We start from the raw sequence: 20,116 nt of genomic DNA on the forward strand, positions 1-20,116 counted from the left end.
TTCCAGATATTATCCTATTATATTCAACACGTCACGCGACACGTGTCACGCGCGAGACACGAATCATTATTTTTAGCAGAGCGTACGCCAAGAACTCCGTCTTCCTACGCCGTACCGTTCATTCTCGTGCGAAACTGTAGACATCATAACTACGTATCTTCGCACTTTATTTGCCACGTAGAAATGACATGCGGCATGAAATATGCGCTTACATTTCAGAGAAAAAGAAAAAGAAGTGTATACCTATATGGTATAAAATAATTACAAACTTAATACATAAATACATAAATATATAAATACATAATAATTATAAATATTTTTAATATATTTTAATAATAGATTTTATATATATTTTGAGTAATACACTTTTATTCCAAAACTTATAAAAAATCTCTTTAAGATCTATTTTATATATATTCTTTGAAAATAAATTTTTAGAATGATAAATGTTTTGTGCTGTCTGGCATATCTAAATAAAAGCATATCTAATCTCTAAAAAAAAGTTACTATTGCGTTTCTTCAGAGTGTTTATTATATTTTCAGTTACAGAGAGAACTTGATGCAACAAAAAGCGTTCGTTATTTTAATAACTGTGTTGCAGGGAATATTGACAAAAGCGGTAATAACAAAACCTTTATTTATGTAAAGGTACAATTATTAATATGTGAGTTTTTGAGTAAATATTAATACACGCTTCCATTCACGCTTTTATTCATGGGGTGTTTGCCTCACAATTAAACACAGAAAATCCATTAATCCATATATGCGAACGCAATTAAATCCGATTTTAACGCAGGCAATTGAATTTTCTCGCATTGTGCGCATTCACCAATTGTCCGATTGCGTTAATTGGATCTGACTAAATTGGTTAAACGTACGTTCTCGTTCACCTTGTGCGTGATATATGACTGGCGACTTAGCGCGAATATGTCACACACGATTATTACCTTGGCGAGTTTATTCATTAGCGCTTAAGTTTTAAAGCCGAACGTGTGATAACAAAGCCGAAGAAAGCGCAAAACAAATCACATTTGCAGCTTCTCTGTTTAAAAAATTAATAAAATATTAGATATGAATCTGGTATAATCGTATTCTGGTTTATCAGATCTGTTGTTTTTTATGTTATTTAAAATATAAATAATTTAACATATAATTTAATAATATATAAATATTATTTTATCATATTATATTTCTAATTTACGTACGGCGTGTAAGCGTCCGTATTTTATGTAATATTTTACTATTAAAAAGTTTGTGCTTTTTTAATTTTAATACGTATAAACACACACACACAGCAAATTGTAATTTTCCGATTGCATTATATAAATATATGTAAAACAAACATTTATAATAATTAATTATTCAAGTAATAGCATTTCTATACAACTGAAATGTAGGTCCGATTGAAAATACGATAACTTTGACTATAACAGAAAAGTTTTATAATTAAACTTTAAATCTGTTTGTATCATTTCTCATTTTTTTTTCTAAAAGTTAATTGTATTTACTTTATTTAATCTTTCCTACAGAGAAAATTGCAATAGGAAAAGGGAGCTAGGAAGGGAACAGAATTAAGGGCAAACGCTGAATTGTATTTTTCTTTCATCTCTTCTTTTAAAACACATTTGTATACATAAATAATGTACAACTGGAGAAAACGCGAAGTCTAATCTAATCATTTCGTTATTGTCTAAAAAAAAAGTCTACTCCTTTCAGCTTCCAGGTGCACCTCTCTTGCACTCCCATCTCTCTTCCTTTCTCTCCGCGGCGCTTAACCTTCCGTCTCCTTCCGAACGTTTGGATTTGGACGGACGATCGAGCGCAGCTGAGAGCTGAGAGAGAGGGACCCAGTCACCCAGAGCCCCCAGAGGAGAGGGACGAATTCCGCGGCCGCGCGCGGCGCAGAGCGCAGACGGCGCAATCAGTCAGTCAGTTGCTGACGGTCCAGGATCTGCACAGTCCCGAGCCGATCATTCGCGGGTGTAACACGGTCGATCCGGAACCCAAGTCCGAGCGCGAGGACGCGCGTCTCGCAAAATGGCAGAACGAAGTCGCGCGGGTTGTCTCGCACTCCTCTACCTGTCCTGCCTGGTCGCGCAGGCGGTGCGGGCGAACCCGGTGAACATCCCCCTGAACCGCGTACCTTCGCGGCTGCTGGAGAAGGCGTGGAAGGCCTTGAATGAGCACTCACCGACGCATCACCTGTACGCGCAGGGCAATCTAATAAACGCGCAGGAACTGGTGAGTTCTTGTTGATCGACGTCCGCGGGGCTTCCACGGGAAATCCGCAGTATTCTGGGGAGAAAGGTTGAGGAAATATTCCTCGCAGCGCTTTTGTTTTATTTCCGATGCATCGTGTGTGTCGTATGTTATGAGAGCCGATGAGCCAATCTCTCTGTTTGGTGACAACTGCTGTCAGCAGCTAAAACGACTTTGTTTGCAAATATAATACGTCAACTGCAACGAATGCAACGTCGAGAGAGTGAAGGATAATTTTATTCGCAATTTAGTTTCTTCGAATAAATAATTAAATATTTACAGGGAGTGGAAAGACGAGATTTTTTTATAAAGTTATCCAAGCTAATTATTCTTTGTTTGTCATTAGATTGTCGATGTTACGAAAATTAAATTGTAAATTACATTAAATTTTTACTATTGTCATAGGATTATCAACATATTGAAAATTAAATTGTAAACATCACAAACTTTGCACGTGGACTAAGAGATTAGATTATTTTATAATCAAGATCATTAATTGCAAATTTTCTTAAAAATAATTCTTTGACAATTTGAACATCATAAAAAAATCCTTCAAGTTTCTAAAGATTTCTTTTATTTTTCAGTGAAATAAGGAATGAATTGTAAATATTGCATTCTATTATAGAATTATAGATAATTATTTCTTATTGCATATAAGAAGTTAAGGAATGAAGTGTCGAGTGATTGCATGATTATAATGATTTTGATTTGTTTTCCTGGAAAAACATGTTTCATGAATATTCATTCTCTCTGAGAATCAAGTTTTCAAATCACTGTATATTTTTAAATCTTGAAGGTAAAGAAAATGTTATTTGCTGGATTCTTTCAATAGTGTGCAATATTCTGCATAATATGTTTATACAAAGTTTAGCAGATGTAATATTCGGCATTGTTTATAATTTAGAAGAGAAATAAAGAAGTATGTTGGAATTGTTGATAACATTTATTTTTAAATGTATAATTAAGGTCTTTAGGTATAACTGTTCTGGATTTTCGCATAGTTTTTCAGAGTGATGTTAAATGAAACTGCTAAAAACATGGATAAGATAATATGTCATTTTATTTTTGATCACATGACATATCAATACATGTTCTATTGATGCATGTCAAGGTATATATATTTCTGTGTATGTTTTCTGAAGGCAATGATAAACTGAGATAGTAATGTTCTGGGTTATCGGGCCAAGTTGTACTCTTAGGTCAAGCTGTACTCAATTGAAGAAATATGGAAGATGTTACTGCGCAGCAGATTTCTATTTTTAAATATATAAAATATATACTTTTCAGTTTTATATTAAAATAACAAAATAATCACTACCTTGGTCAGAATTGCAAACAAGGTTCATTATATTAATAAGATTGATTAAATTGTAAGATGATTTGCGTTTCATTTCTCATATAATAAATAATGACTGTGCTATTTTTATTGCAGGAAGAGCCACCGTACAAAGTGTACAAATTCACGTATGACTTAAGTCCAATATGTGGAACTGAATCCTGTCCTAGAGAGGCTTGTATTATTGACGTGAAGCAAGATGAGCATGGCAACATAGAGGCACTGAACGATTCTATTGGGTGCATGTATTTTTATCCAGCCGACGCGCAGAATGACATGTCACAAGAGCAGCAAAGTTATCAGGAGATGGAGGAGTCTCAGGTCACTCAGGAGAGCCTGTCCGAACAGGTGAACAGCAATCGGAGTGTAGAATTAGATCACGAAATTCAGGAGACCGGCGATGAGAACGTCAGACCGTTTATCGCTATGCGCGCCTCCGGGAATAATTACTGTCCGGGCTGTCCGTACGAGCTGAATCCGAATCTACCGGGCCTCCTCGCCTTCGGCGAGCAAGCGTTGAGATCGATGGACGAGCAGACTACAAGTGATTACAAGCACAAGTTGATGAGCATTGTGAGAGTCACCCGCTCGGTACCGGTCTCGTCCAACGTGATAGAGTACCAACTGCTGCTGCTGATAGGCGAATCTGAATGCCTGAAGAACGCTCTGGAGCAGGAGCAGGAATGCCCGTTGCGAACGACCGTTCCGACCAGGTTGTGCTTGGTCACGTTTGAGCAACGACCATGGCAACAAGCATCTCTCAGGATCACCAAGAACAACTGTACGGATCCTGAAAACACGAGCAACGTCAGCGGTCAACCACAGAGAGCGAATTTGGAAAGTGAATCGTTGGTGACGGTCAAATACGATGAGGGACAATCGTCTCGCACCGAGATAACTGACGTCTATGAGAGCTTGAAGGAAATGCTGGACAATTACACCCACGCGTCTTCGACGCCTTTGAAGGAGCCTGAGGAAGCCGAGGTAACAGAGTCCGCTGTCATAAAGGTGGTGTTGAACAAGAGTCAGGACGACGAGAAGATCTTAGGCTTTACGGACAAGGCAAAAGAGTTCAAAGAGTTCTTGGAGGATTTTGATCTGCCTGTCAAAATGGAAGATGCTACACCTAAAGTAAGTGAAACTATGAAAGAAGTGAAAGAAGAGAAATTTCAACGAAAAAAGGTTATTGTAGAGGATAAGCTCGAAAGAGCGAATGATAACATTAATAACAAGATTAAAGAAAATATTAATAACAGAAGAAAACGATCGATGCGCTTGATTGGCGCTCCCGTCGCAACGCCCGTAAACGATTCTGAGATTCAACTCTTTGCTGGAAAAGCGTTGCAAAAGATTTCTGCGGAATCGAACGATTCGAACGAACCGCTCATAATAGAAATCACTGAAGCGACCGTCCAAGTTGTCGCCGGTAAAATTTACAGGATCAAAGCTAAGCTAGGCACCAGTGATTGTCCAAAGGGTACCAAGGACAACTGCAAGTTGCAGGCAGGAAGTAAAGTGGAGGAATGTCTGATAAAGATATGGTCACGACCGTGGCTCGATCAGGGTTTGCCCGAAATAACGGTGCAGTGTCCTCCGTTGGAGAGCAACCGAAAGAAACGATCTCTGCGCGGCGTTGATTACAATAGAAAGATGCTGCAGATCGCCGAGGACGTAAGAACCGAGAGGCTGTTTGACGATTTCGTAGTGACCTATAATCGGACGTACTCCTCGCCAGAGGAGAGAGATCTACGACTTCACATATTTCGCGAGAATCTCAGGATCATAGAGCTGCTGCGGAAAACCGAACAGGGAACTGGCCAATACGGCGTGAACATGTTCGCTGACTTATCGCGCGAGGAATTCCGTACACGTTATCTCGGCCTGCGACTGGACTTGCGATCGGAGAACGAGATTCCTCTGCGTGAGGCCGAGATCCCGGATATCGATCTACCGCCCACTTTCGATTGGCGAAAAAAGGGCGTTGTAACGCCGGTAAAGGATCAAGGCGGATGCGGCTCGTGCTGGGCCTTCTCAGTGACGGGCAACGTCGAGGGTCAATTTGCAATCAAGCACGGTGAACTGCTGTCTTTGTCCGAACAGGAGCTGGTGGACTGCGACGATCTCGACGACGGTTGTGAAGGCGGTTTGCCGGACAATGCATACAGAGCCATTGAGAAGTTAGGTGGCCTCGAGCTGGAGTCGGATTATCCATACGAGGCGGAGGATGAGAAGTGCCACTTCAAGGAGAATTTGGCCAAGGTACAGCTGGCCTCCGCTCTCAACATCACATCGGACGAGACGAAAATGGCGCAATGGCTGGTGCAAAATGGTCCAATCTCCATCGGCATTAACGCTAATGCCATGCAGTTTTATATTGGTGGCGTCTCGCATCCTTTCAAATTTCTGTGTAATCCCAAAAATCTGGATCATGGCGTGCTAATTGTCGGATACGGCACAAGCAGTATGTATCAAACTAAAATAGTTTCAAATGAGCTGAAAAGTATATAAAAAAATGATAAAAGAAAGCGGATCTTGAAAATCATATATTTTTAAATTGATATTTTTATATTTACTAATAATTATATCTAATACGTTTAACTTTAAAGAATTATCATTTTTTAAAAGATAAATTTTTTCAAAGTTTTGCAATTTAAGATTATTGGATATTGATTACAACAATAATCAATAATCAATATAGATGATATTATATTCTAATTTTCTCTTTTCAGGCTATCCACTTTTCCACAAAAAGCTACCATATTGGATCATAAAGAACAGTTGGGGAAAATCCTGGGGTGAGCAAGGATATTATAGAGTCTACCGCGGGGATGGCACTTGCGGTCTTAATGCGATGGCGTCAAGCGCCGTGGTTGTTTAATACTGATTACATAAATAAGTTTTTCATGACAATTAACTTATAATCGTTCCAAAGTTATATATTATATATACGTATAGATATCGTTTTTTACTAATTAATGTCGATTTTAAAACTGAATCCATTCGCTTGCCAAATATTTGACGAACGTAACTTGACCTCATTGTCAATCTACATCATGTATTATAGTATCTACTCGATATAATATTCGGCTTCATAGTGCAAATATCTGGCAAGCTTATGAATCTGGAGCCAGTTAAGTATGTGTTGTGCAATTTAAACAAAGTTTAATATTCTCTGCATATTTATACTGGGATAAACATAATATAATCATTTATGACAATCTTATTCGTTTGTTAAAAAATTCAAAACTAAATTATATTGCAATTTATTAATCTTTTGCAAATCTCTTTATAAAATAATAGATATGATATATAAATATTTAAAGTATGTTAAAAACATGCAATAATGTTAAAATTACAGCAAAGATGTTAAATGTTTTATTAACTTTACCAAATTTTAATTACGTGTACAAAAAGTAAAAAATGAAAGTGTAACCTTTCCCATCTTCAAGATACTTTTATATTTTACAGTTTTTACGTTTGTTATAGAAATTGACTTTTTTTTAAGTTTTAACTTTTTGACTTTAACTTGCGTAGGTCCTGAAAAGTAGTGCAATATATGCAATTTATTAACTTAAACAGAAAAGAATTATTTATAAGAAAAACAAGGAAATAAGAGTAGAAATTCGATTTTTATTGAACGCAATAAAGATAACCATGTGAAACTATGTCAATTTATATCTGAAATCTTTAACATAAGTAAATATATTCGAAATCTAAATTGATGTCATTAAAATCCCTAATAACGGCATGTTTGTGAAAATGTTGAGAAACACACCTAAACCAATTTATAAAATTTGATTTTCCAAATGTAAATTTGTTGCTTTGCAAAATTTGCGTGAAGCAGAAATAATTAAAGTTATTAAGTTCACAAAGTTTTAATCATAAGTCTAATTTTAATTGTAAGTTATACATTAGTGGTTTATATCAGAAGTGGTTTAAATACATGAAATCGAAATAACCATAAAGTTATAAAAACAATTATTATCTTATCATTTTAGATAATCAGAAAGAAATTGATTTTTGGACATTATGAAATCTTTATTAAATCGCGTTGCAATACTTACCAAGAATATAATCTATATATTCTATATGTCAATAATAAAAGAAACCATGGATTCTAAATAATACACATTATGTTTTTGAATAAAAACTGAAAAAAGAATTTCTTAATATTCTGTATCGAGTGTTTGTTCGAAGAAATAGGTTTGGTTAGCAAACAAATTTAACAAGAAATTTACAAAAAATTAGAAGATATATGATGATTATGATGTCTTCAAGAAAAGTAAGTAGCAATCGATTTATATTATATATATAATTGAAGATGTGGTATATCATAATGTCCAACATGATGTATTATAACTACATTTTTTAAATGTAACTTGACATTTTAATTATCAACAGCTTCATTTCGAAATCCATAATTTATTAAGACTCGTGGACGCAATCTAAAAATTCATCTTCACATTTAATGCTATAGTCGCCACGCTTTGAAATGTGAACACAAAAGATCCTAGAAAAACTGTACACCAGTAGCAGAAACTTCAATTATTTTCTCAGTAAAAAATTAATGTCTATCTAGAGAATTAATATATTTTTCTTGATATATTCCGATAAGAATACTTCGAATTGTTTCTAAAATAAAACAATTATATTAGTTGATTAATATTTTTTAATCTTTTAGCTCTTAATTTTGTGAATGTAATATGAAAGATCAATAAAAAAGTAAAGGAATAAAAAGTTCTGTTAACGGTATACAGTTTATTCAATACATACAGTAGTCATGCAAGGTATCAGTTATCAATATATATGTATAGAGAGAGAAACATGGCTTTTAAGTTCTCACATGTCAGGATACCAAAATACTTAAATAATTAATAAATTTTTCGTCTGCAAATCGAAATCGATAGAATAAAACACTAGAATGTACAGTAGGACACAACAGTATGACAGTCATTAGGGACGATTATGGCCTATCGATATTAATAATAATTGTAAGATCCCCACTGATTATAAGGTCCGTAAGCCTGTGGCCCGCCTTGACCATATTGCCAATTTTGGTAGTTGGCGTAATTTGGGTCCGATGGAGGTGGGTATTGCTGGTAACCTTGTTGATAACCACCCTGACCGCCGTACTGCCCGCCTTGAAACTGTTGGGTCGATTGATAAGGTCCGCTTGGGCCGCTGCTATACTGATATGAAGACTGCGACGAGCTCACGGACTGCGAAGGTGGTACATTTGATTGATCGGCTTTCTTCTTCGGAGGTGAAGAATCACTACTAACATACAAAGTCATAAAATAATTTTCTATCAAAAGCAATTTCAATATATTTATAAATTTTATAAATATATAAAATAAATAAGAAATACATCTATATCAATTTCAATTAAATGAGACAAACTATTTTATTTAGGATAATTTTATTTTAAAATGATTGACTATATTTAGCAACAATATTTATTTTACACATTAATGAACGCATTTGCTGAACTCACGTATATTTCTATTAAAATATTTTGATTATGTTCAGTTATATGTTTTTATATAAGACAATTAAAATTATATAAAATTACTTTATAATTATTTTATATTTACTTTATAAAACTAATTTTTATTTTTCAAGTTTTTTTATAGATGCTTACGTTTTGTTGTCATCGCCCTTCGTCTTTTTCCTCTCTTTTGCTTGCTTGATACATTTTTGGAATTGTTCATGAGCCTTCAACACTTGCCGGATATCAGGACTGAAGTCTTCTAAGAATTCTACTTTGCGTTGCGCAAAAAGTACTCTTTGCTCAAGATCTGCGTGTTCTCTTTCTATAAACATATCCATGTAGCCTACTATTTCTTCAGTGTCGACTGGCGTTCGTTGCATTCCCAGATCTATTAATTGCAGATATAGTCTAGGATTGTCTTTATCCTTATCTGTGGCCTGTATAAAAAAATACAACATGTATTACAATAATAATCTTGATAAATACGAATTGTAATAGATAATAGAGGCAAAAGTAAAGTTTGCATTAAAATGTACCTTCATTAACACTTTAATTGCCTTGTCAACGTCATCCTTGACTTTACACAAAAATCGCGCGTATTTCACAGCGATGTTATTGGCGATTGTCCTGTTCTTGCTATTGCTAATATAATTTTCATATAAGGTACACGCTTTTTCCAAGTCTCCACGACGACGTTCTAAGTTTATCCGTCGGTACGCCACTTGTAGCATATTTGGTAATACATTATCAATATTCTCTAATATGTCGGCAGCTTTTTCGAAGTTATCCTGCCCCTCCTCAAAGATGGCCCATTGCAAATGCAAGTTTGGTTTCTTTGGATGATGCACCATACAAGCCCTTGAATATACATCTCGGATCTTTTCTGTATTATCCCCCTTTAACGATTCCAAATAGCGTACAAACTGCACAAAAAAATCGTATATACATATATAAGTGTGTGCGTGCATGCGCGCGCGCGTGTGTGTGTGTGCATAAAAAAACAATAATAAGAGATTAATTTACTTACTCGCATCCAAAATTCATCATAAAGTGCACAAGCAATGAGACACCTTTCAAATAAGATAATTATTCGATTCTGATCCTTTTGTTCAATCTCGAAATCTAGGTACTCCTTCCAATTTTTCAACTGGCATCGTTCCAATGGTTTTACATGGAAATATGGTCTCTTTATCTGTTAATTACACAATATACAATTAGACTCTAAACTAATTGTTCTAGGCTGTAAACTAATTAAAATTTTGCTTTAGTGTGAAATTAATGCATCGAAATCTTTTAATTTGGAGTATACTTTTTTACTTACAACATAAAACATTGTAAAAGATTGACTTCTGTACTACAACGAATCCACATTTACTGCGCGAATAGGTAGTTCTAGAGCTACGGTGAGGGATCGAAATGAGTGAGAACTTTTTTTCCATTTATAACAGTAAAACATTCCAACGTAATTGAAATTAAGAAGTCCTATTTTACTAATAATCAAGCGTGATCATAATGAGCACATATAAATTATAATTAAATGTCATGTACCCCTTCCTCATAGGACCATCTCGCTGCCACTGCATTGACGTTCGCTTTGTGCATTTTGCGCCTGCTGCTAATGATCTTCTCACGAATGGCACGGGTCTCCTCATCGGTAGGTGGTACCTCGTGGGGCGGCGGTTCTTCACCGGGTGGTGCATCATCGGCAGCGGAGGTTGCAGTAGCGTCGTCCGATTTGAGAAGGGCTTTTACTTCTGCACGTAATGCGAGGAAGTCGTCCACGCTTAAGATACGATTTGGCAAGTTGGACGACACAAATTCTTGGAAGGCTTCAAAGTGGGAGGTGTAACCCAGAGTAGGTGTTGAGAGTAAACGATCGTATAGCGCTGTCACTCTGCTCAAGCGTTTTCCTTCCGATTCCCACTTTATGTAGCTCTCCCAGAGACGATCTGATCTGTTTTATATTATAAATTGCTATATTATTTCATTTAATCCTCGTTGTTTATTAAAGCAATTAGTCATACATATTAACAGCTAAAGTATTTTAAAACTTCGATAATTTTTCTATTCAATAATATACAAAACCATAAATGCATATGTATGTATGTATGTATGTCTATGCAAATCCAGAAGAAAACTTTAAATTCAATTACCTAAATTCAAGGCCGCAAGCTTGTATTGCACGCTCGTACTGCTCCCGGAGTTTCTCTTCATCTTTTTCATACACGGTTTTACAGTGGTTGATGTAATGGAGCCAGAGATCGACGCTTAGCGAAATAGCTTTCAGACCTTGGTCGAACACCTGTAGTAATGGATTTGTGGATCGTATTTAGAACAGTTTACAACTGGGTCGGGCTTATCGGCGGGTAGATCTTATACCTATTTTGCTTTTAGCTTTCGTTAAGCATTACGGTCTTTTTTTAGCAACGTATACTCACATATCGTACGCGTACTGTAAATAAAGAGATTTAATTAACACAGAGATTGCAGAGCATTGTGCATTCACCTTAAAAGTCAGGGAGTGTTCCGATCTGGGCGCCACAGTGTCTTCCGCCACTCATTCTTGCTCCCACTCTGGCACGTGCACGTGTCCTAAGTCTTTGACTTTGACTTAACACCCAACCCGACATATCTTACTTACATAAAGTAAGAGAATAGCGCATCTTATGCTTAAGTTTTACAATACTTTCTGTAGTAAGCTATGTGTACAAATGCTTACAGTAAGTATAACATAGTATTCTTTCTTTTTATCGTGATAAAGGCGCTTCGAAAACAAGTAGTCATCTCGCTTGACTTACGTATCGTACGATAGAGTACTTGATGTATACGATATATCGGTAGTAAAATATATAAGATAGTAAAATATGTAATATAGCATTTTTGTCGCAGGATATTAATTAAATAAGTAACTAGTATTTTGTAAACGAAGAAAGTCGAATAGGTGCCGCAAGACGTGCTATGCTGTTGGAAGGGAAAACCATATTTATGTGCGTGCACACTGCCCACGCGTCTTCCTAACTCGAGCTATTTTCATTAGATTGCGTTAATTATGATATCATATAATGAGAGATATAGCCTAACAAACGTAATATACGATCGGACTCACCGTTTGGACATTTTCGGGGTTGCCCTTCTTCTTCTCGTAATCGGCGAACTTTCTCCAGTAACCGTAGCAATATGGATAACGCTCCAAAAATTTGGTGTAAGCTTCGCGCGCTGCCTCCGCATCGTTCTGTAACAAAAATAGTGGAAATCAAATATTAGTTAAAATTTATTTTTAAAAATTTCTGTGTGTTACATGCGATTTTCCAATGTTTCCATAATCTATTCGTATCTATTCGTTTTAATCTTTTAACTATGTTTATGTAAATATATATATATAGATATATGAACTGTGTTCACAATTAAAAGATCTAACATTAAAAAATTATTAAAATATATTTTGCCATTTTTTTTATTTCATATAATTATACAAAAGAAAATTAACAAAATATAAAATTTTTTAATAAAATAATGTAACTTAAATATCATACTATACATGAATTATGTTGACGATAGTCTATTATCATGAGTTTTTAAAACTGTTCAAAAAATGCTCTACAATATAGATAGAATTAAAAGATTAATTTTATATTAGATCAAGAAAAATTAACACAGGTTTAAAGATGAAATAATTCCTAAGTGATCCATGATCTTTTACTTACCTCTTGGTCTACGTATTGTAAGAGATACGTCCACCCTGTAAAATCAGATGGATCTTCATTAACGGCTTTCCAATATTTTTCTAATTCGGGCAATGTTTTCTTTTTCGGTGATGCTGGCTTGATCTCTTGCTTATCTCCTATTTCCACATCGGTCGATAAGGCAACCTTCTTTGCCGGTGCTTCATCGTTGTTCTCAGATGTTGGAGAGCTGGGATCGTATTCTCCTTCCGCGTTCAATTTACGTTTGGCTAAAAGTACAAAAAACATGTAAAAGAATCAGTTTAGACTACAGCACTTTGCAATGTGAAACACTGTAAGAAGATGCACTCACTTCCACTTTCTGCTTTGATCTTTTTCTCTGGTGTTTTATTGATTGACTTTGCTCCACTCTTTTTCTTCTTCTCACTGTCCGGTGGTAATTCATCCTCGGACACTGACTCAGTTTCACCCAGATCTGCCGGAGCAGCAACTGGTAGTTCCTCGTCAGAAACTGCTTCAGTCTCTGGTTCCTATGTATTTTAAATTTATTTATGCTATCAATCCATATATTAACTATTATACAAAATGCAGAAAAATGCTAATTATATGAAAAATGTGTAAATTTAACGTTTCTAACCTTGGCTGTGGCTTCAGTCGGTAACTCATCTTCTGACACAGCTTCCATGTCGGGCTCGATTTTCTTTGGATCATCTTCACTTATAAATTCATGTATTGTTTCGCTTTCTGCAGCAGCAGTTATTTCTATACGTGGCAAAGAATCACTCTGTAATGCCTCCATGTCAGGTTCCTCAACCTTGCCCATCGCCGCGTCCGCATCCTCCGATATTTCTTGCTGCGAATCATCCATTTCCATAATTTGGACCCTTGTACCAGGATGCATAGACATGTTTTCAGAGTCTATTTCCTCTTCCTCTAAAATCTCCTGCGTCATTGTGCTGCCATCGTCATTGATAACTTCTTGAAAATCTATCAATACGCGCTGCTGATTCGAGTCATCGTTGCTGACATCTTGACCTTCCATCTCAATGTCTTCACTATGTTCAGCCAACATCTCCACCTTGTCCATGCTACTGTCTTCTATAATTATACCCTCTGATCTTATATTGGAATGCTGCTAAACAATGAACAAAGTGTGTTTTAAAATCCAATATTTCAATAATAAAATAGTAACATGGTTTTCTTTATTAAATTTAAATATCGACAAAAACAATATTTACCATATCTTCTACATCTTGCTCCATTTCCTCGGTTTGAGTAATACTTATTTCATGTATATTAGCGTCTTCAGAATCCTCTAATTCCAAATGTAACATAGGAGTATCTTCCTCACTGCGTTGCTCCGTAATAACATCCGACAAATGACGTTGAACTCCATTCTCAGGTATATTTTCCATCATGTTTTCTTCTAATGTAGATGTAGTTTCCTCCTACAATTACAATTAGTTATTTAATATCAGTTACAAAACCAGCTTCTTTTATACAATTTTTAGCAAACCAGTTATTCAAATCATAGTTTAAATGTATTAATATAGCACAAAGAATATTATTGCAATCGTCTAAAATTTCAAAGTTGAACAAACATTGTTTTAATAAAATATATTCATAATAAAGGATTATTTACTCTCTAAATTGTAACTTCAAATATTTGTGTTGAAGAAAAATAAAACAAAAAATTTGACTAATGCTTCGCCGATTGTGATTTTGCTTCAACTTTATCGTCAGATACTGATAGCATTCACCAATGATGTTAATCCATGTCAGTGTAAAACACTGATTTCAAAAGGTTCAACTCTTACCTTAACTTCTTCGATTTCCTGGATCTTTCTCGAAGAGCGCGTTGCTCGGGCGAGGAGTTTCTTCACAGGTGATGGAGCCACCACCGTCGTCTTTCGGGCCCGACCCGACCTGGTGCGCCTCACTGGAAAACAGCAAAATATTTATATTACTCCAAATGTGTATAAGACGCCATATCATCGAAATGGCGGTCTCCTGGGTTGGGCAACCGCGCCGGGCGGCACCGTCCTTAGTGACGAGCTGTTCCTCGGCAACGACCTGACGATCGATCAGGGGTGATCGACACGGGGATTTCTCGTAACTTTTTTCTTTACCTGGTTCGGCCAGTACGACCTCGGCCTCGTCACCGCTCGCTGAGGACATCGTGGTTTCTTGTGATCACCGGAATGTCGAGAAACGCAGAACCACACACGGAAAATGGCGACGCAATATATCGGAACAGGATTGCCAACAAAATGTAGTTCCAATCAAAATTGGCGCAATTATACGCGCGTTTTGTCCTGCCCTGATTTTCAAAATCGCCAGTGTCGGCATCGTCGAAATTTACATTATCGAATGAATAATAATTTTCATTACTTAATTTCTTTGAAAATCCATTCCAGATATATAATATATATATTATAGGCAATAGGTAATTGTTTTCTAACTGAATTATTGTCTATATTTTTTAATTGTGAAAAAAGATTTATTATTCTGTGTAATTAAAAAGATTACTTTATGTAAAAATTATCACGTTTAATATTTACAATGGACCTGCCCTTAGTATTCTCTTAAATCGCGATATTTAATCAAATTAAATTTTGTTCAAAAAAATTATATATACATTTTACTCTTCTATTATTTACATAAATATTTAAAGTTTATGCAAATGTACGTCATTTACATATAAGAATAATGCGCTGTGCATGTTTTAATAATAATAGTAAGAATCAAATATGTTATTTAATTTTTGCAATTTACTTTGGCAAATGTTTCAATCAAAATGCAAATTTGATCTATGAGATCAACATCAAAATAAATTTTAAGATGAGAAATAGAGATATTTTAAAGGATAGGAAAACATAAGTATACACATACTTTCTAAATATCGTAATAAATAATATATAATTCCATGTACGACATAGACTGCGTTCCGAAATTTGCTGCCAGTATTGAAAATATGTAGTATGTACATGAACTATAGATTTTCAGTACTGACAGTGAATTTCGGAACATAGCCATAGAAGTAAAACATAATATGTGAATATTTAATCTAATTGTGCAAGTACATGGCTCAGTAGCGTTTGATATTGCAGCCAGATAGGAAGGATAAATCACAGCTTCAGTCTCTTGATGTCTTCCGGTCGGAAATCTATTCTCAGAGAAGCGATACGCCGCACCTCCGACGGTGTTAATCGCCACGCTATTGCATCCGCGCCGCAATAGTCGGCTAATTCCTCTATCTTCTCTATACTTAAAATAGTGGCAATCTGCGTTAAACGCGCGAATTTGTCTCTCACTGACCAAGACGTTGCAGCCGCTAAATAACTAGCTAATGATCTTATTTCCTTGTCCAATATCAAACCTCCCGCCTAAAATTTACAGATTTATTCAACATTGTGTTATACGAGAAATTAAATATATAAGCATAGATATTTGCAAAAAATTAGATAAACGTTATTTATAACACAAAATTATTGTTATTACTAAAATATTGTAAAAGCTTTTAATTTTGTACGTACCCGATTAAAAGTTGATTTCAACACCACCTTTTCTAAACGGGCCGTAACTTCAGCAGTCAGAAGCCCAATAAGCGCGTCGTAATTCGAGGTTGTTAGACTGTCTTTGAATCCTCGAAGTAAACCCTCTAGATTCATTATTAATGTCTGCACAAATGGCTCATCCGTTTCGTATCTCAATAATTCGTCCTGTGTACGAATCATTTGCGTTTATATATGCAAAGTAATTTTATAAATATGAAATTTATTTGTTCCTGCATAATGTACCTCGTTGATATGATGATCTATGGATAGAAACGCATCAAGCCATGGAGTGACTCTGGGTTTTACAGCGCTGACTCGTAACTGCTCCAGGCCACAATCAATGATGCCTCGTAATATTAGTACAACTCCTTTTAGACTGGACAAGCAGCTATCAATTTTGCCTCTATCCTTCTTCTGCATGTTAGGGAATGTCGCGTCTATCTCTGCACTGAGACTTTTGCATAACGTTTCCACATATTCTGTGCTCACGTCAGTGTTATTTAGATATGCCTAAATAACAAATAAACAGATAATTAGATAAAATAAAATTGTATAGTAATAGATATAACAAATAACATGTAAAATATCGTAAATTTTACAAATTGTACCAAGAACATAAGACGGGCGTATTCTGTATCTGATGTTTGCAAACGACCATGCTGTATGCTCGTCTGAAGAGCATTATATGCTTGTGCTAAGTCCAGATAGCCTGCTGGATAACCCTGACGCAACCGGTTTCTCAATCGGTTCGCAAACTCACCTTCCAAGATGCCGCAAGCCATATTGACGACAGCACAAACACCGTCTATGCTCCAACTGGACATAGCTCGTCTGTAGAAAAATTATATGTTATTATAATTTTCAATAATACAGTATATTAGCTGCGTAAAATTAGCTGGCGATATATACCGTACGCATTTTTGCACTATGAAAAATACATCATCAACCATGCTGGAAGTTTGCTGATCTGGATCTAGCGCGTCCATTCCTAAAGCCTTATTCACACTCTCCTCAAGAAAGTATCTCTCTAATGCGAGATAAGCACCGAGCAGTTCCTGCATGCCATGCGCTAATTCGGAGTTGTTTATAGTCATTTCAAATTCGTTAAGCAATTCTGTACGTTGCGCCTCATCTGTCGTACTGATCTCTACATCATTCTGTAAAACAAGCAATATGTTGCTGAATTGCTAATTTTTTCTGTTTTCAAGATCGACAATCAATAATAATTTTATACCTTAATCCTTCTTTTTAAGAAACGTATATAAAGTTCTGCTCTTGAATGCATTATAGTGATTTCTCCCAGCAAGAGATCGAGTTCCTTAGGATCGAGTCTTTCAGGACTCGGTTTTCGCAAATACTCATTTATCATTTGTACATTCTTGGATATAGACCTATGTTTCGTAAATACTGTAACAATCTTCTTGACTTGCCTAAAAATATAAATTAATATTTTTTAATAAGAAGGGTATTTAATGTGCAATTTATTTGTACATGCTATTCTCACCTATCACATTCTTTTTGTAAAATTGAAATTGTCATTAGAAGTCGACCAGGACCATAATAAGTCTCGATGATCGGTTGATGCACTTCTATAATACGTGCAATCCCTTCAAATAAAAGAGTCATAGTATCAGAAAAAATAACAGCCGCTCTTTTGTCATTACTTTTAATCTCTAGTGCCGCTTGTAGATTTTTTTGAGCAGTCTCATGTAGCTAATATCAAAAATAAAAGATCATAATGTCTTTATCATTTTCTTAATAAAGGCAAATATAATTATGTAAAATTATATATACTTTGGTACACAAGTAACTGCAAAATTTTTTTAGTCCTTCTAAGTGCATTCCCAGCAATGGAAATATCTTAAAAAATCTCTCAACAGATGCCAAATCCTCAGATTTCACAGCTTCATCAAATTTATGTGTGACAACAGCCCGCAATTCCATGGCAGCCTGTTGCAAGGTAACCAGAGAACTGCTAATACTAATATGATCACCAGATACATCTTCAGCTGTTCTCTCCAGCAGCTGCTGGTCCATTGCCAAGTAACGATGAACGTGTGCAGCACCCTGCTCGTAATCCTCATTGCGTAACGCAGTTGCTACTCCTTCACTGCACAATTGCAAATCTAGTATATCATTTATCCTACTCTGGCATTCACACACTCTGCTCTATGAAACAGAAACGTTTTCATACTCGTATAAAATTGCAAGTTGTATGATAACATAACTAAAAATTTTTTCTATAATAACTTACTCTTGCTAAATCCAATTGTCTCACTTTTGCACTAACGTTCTCAGCTAATTCATTGGTACGAGCAATCATGTCACAAAACTTTTCTCCTTCTGTTCGTATTACTATAACATTTGGCAATACTTTGCCAATATTCTGTAATTTTGCTTCTACGTGACATCGTCGGGTAAGAATCGTGTCTAGATTTTTCTTTATAGAAACCTGTGATTAAAATTTTTTTTTATGAAATATATACAGCAAAAGTTTGCAAAAGAAATTACAATATGTATAATGCTACTTCTTCAATAGCACATGTAGTACAACAAATTTAGAGAATATATCAGATTTGCAGAAAAAAATCATAAAATCCGATTTGTACAGATTTATGTTACAAAATGTTAATTAAAGATTAATCTATGATTGCATTCAAACCTCATCTTCTGACAATTTATTTAATATTTGTTGCAGATTTTCCTCGTTCACCGGCAGATCCATGTTATCAATAGATCAATCAATATGAATCAATAGACGACTCAACTCCATTTACAACGCTACTTGACAGTTTTGACACTTGTCATTGTATTTATATCATACTCACTGCCCACGTTGACATGTTTCCCCATTCAGCAGACGGAGCGAATCACTGATCAGTGAGCGCTCGGTGATTCTCTAATATGATTAGTTCTTGCCTTTAGTTTTTCGTTGGATTTAGAAGCAAAAACCAATCATAGTAAAGAATTACTGAGTGTTCCACTAATCCGCTCCGTCTATTGAACGAGCCCATTGTAAAATTTGTTCTAGTTTGTAAACTTGTCCAAGATTGTTTGTCCAATTTGACGGGAATGTTTGTGACTGTCTTTGTGAACACATTTAAGAAAAATTTTCAAGAGTTATCGGAAGAGAACATTTAAATAATAAACAGCAAGTCATACATCTTCTGAAAACCCGTGAAAAATTGTTAAATATATTCCAGTAAAAATCGCTGAAATTAATAAAATGTTTTCCTAAGGCCTTTATATATACAAATAACATTTTTTTTCTCCAATTTTTAAATATAATTTTTCAGAATTTCTGTAAAATTTTATTATTTTAATTTTAGATTTTTTATATTTTTATACGAATTGGAACATTTGTCACAGATGTTGAGAAAGTTTATATCTTTTCTTATATGTGTGTAAATTATAGTTAAAAAATTTTTATTCTATAAATTCTGACAAACTTTTATAAATTCTGAAAAAGTTTAAAATATTTTTAAAAAATTATTAAATAAAACATCTTATCATATTTTCATACATACATCAAAAATTCTAGTACTTTTTCTCAATATTTCTAAAAGTGTGTTTTCAATACGTATAAAATAAGATTACACTTTAAGTAGGAATTTATATTTTCGATTCATTAAACTGCTTACGCTGAAAAGAAATCAAAAGTGTCTGAAATTGGCAGATGTTTTGCGGACAAAAAACATCTTGGCAGTGAACGTTGACGCGTATCGCCAGCGTCGGCCAATAGGCGCGATCATGTGACGTCGCACGAATCGCGCGCTACTGGCCGCGCGCC

The 20,116-nt window shown here is 35.3% G+C and overlaps 3 protein-coding genes and 1 long non-coding RNA gene across 7 annotated transcripts; 2 read left to right on the plus strand and 2 right to left on the minus strand.

Annotated features, from left to right (window-relative positions):
• The first annotated feature begins 1,765 nt into the window (after window positions 1-1,765).
• LOC105837850 lies at window positions 1,766-7,313 on the plus strand. Its single transcript, XM_012682983.3, has 3 exons — window positions 1,766-2,241; window positions 3,692-6,056; window positions 6,325-7,313. The coding sequence occupies exons 1-3, from the start codon at window positions 2,038-2,040 to the stop codon at window positions 6,471-6,473; spliced, it is 2,718 nt and encodes a 905-aa protein (XP_012538437.1). The 5' UTR covers window positions 1,766-2,037; the 3' UTR covers window positions 6,474-7,313.
• LOC114253744 lies at window positions 2,248-3,567 on the plus strand. Its single transcript, XR_003626199.2, has 2 exons — window positions 2,248-3,178; window positions 3,261-3,567. It is a non-coding gene; the product is annotated as an uncharacterized LOC114253744 (long non-coding RNA).
• A 155-nt stretch (window positions 7,314-7,468) lies between the features above and the next one.
• Window positions 7,469-15,055, minus strand: LOC105837849 (pre-mRNA-processing factor 39). 3 transcript variants are annotated; one of them, XM_028192322.1, is made up of 13 exons: window positions 14,899-15,055; window positions 14,587-14,708; window positions 14,008-14,217; window positions 13,407-13,901; window positions 13,122-13,299; window positions 12,791-13,038; window positions 12,193-12,318; window positions 11,240-11,388; window positions 10,635-11,040; window positions 10,114-10,278; window positions 9,623-10,009; window positions 9,237-9,523; window positions 7,469-8,872 (listed from the first exon to the last, which is right to left on the minus strand). In XM_028192322.1, the coding sequence occupies exons 1-13, from the start codon at window positions 14,945-14,947 to the stop codon at window positions 8,575-8,577; spliced, it is 3,120 nt and encodes a 1,039-aa protein (XP_028048123.1). In that variant the 5' UTR covers window positions 14,948-15,055; the 3' UTR covers window positions 7,469-8,574. The 3 variants fall into 3 exon arrangements, with proteins under 3 accessions (XP_028048123.1, XP_012538436.1, XP_012538435.1); XM_012682982.2 differs by having other exon boundaries at window positions 7,469-8,869; window positions 13,407-13,904; XM_012682981.2 differs by having other exon boundaries at window positions 13,407-13,904.
• Window positions 15,056-15,661: 606 nt separating this feature from the next.
• Window positions 15,662-19,214, minus strand: LOC105837852 (conserved oligomeric Golgi complex subunit 4). Of its 2 annotated transcripts, none has more exons than XM_036295447.1 (10): window positions 19,155-19,214; window positions 18,581-18,778; window positions 18,121-18,495; window positions 17,831-18,039; window positions 17,561-17,756; window positions 17,236-17,483; window positions 16,935-17,157; window positions 16,570-16,836; window positions 16,306-16,491; window positions 15,662-16,155 (listed from the first exon to the last, which is right to left on the minus strand). In XM_036295447.1, the coding sequence occupies exons 1-10, from the start codon at window positions 19,167-19,169 to the stop codon at window positions 15,898-15,900; spliced, it is 2,175 nt and encodes a 724-aa protein (XP_036151340.1). In that variant the 5' UTR covers window positions 19,170-19,214; the 3' UTR covers window positions 15,662-15,897. The 2 variants fall into 2 exon arrangements, with proteins under 2 accessions (XP_036151340.1, XP_012538440.1); XM_012682986.3 differs by having other exon boundaries at window positions 18,989-19,204.
• Window positions 19,215-20,116: the final 902 nt, after the last annotated feature.

This window comes from Monomorium pharaonis, chromosome 1 (assembly GCF_013373865.1).
Source record: "Monomorium pharaonis isolate MP-MQ-018 chromosome 1, ASM1337386v2, whole genome shotgun sequence".
In the NCBI taxonomy this organism is placed as follows: Eukaryota; Metazoa; Arthropoda; class Insecta; order Hymenoptera; family Formicidae; genus Monomorium; species Monomorium pharaonis.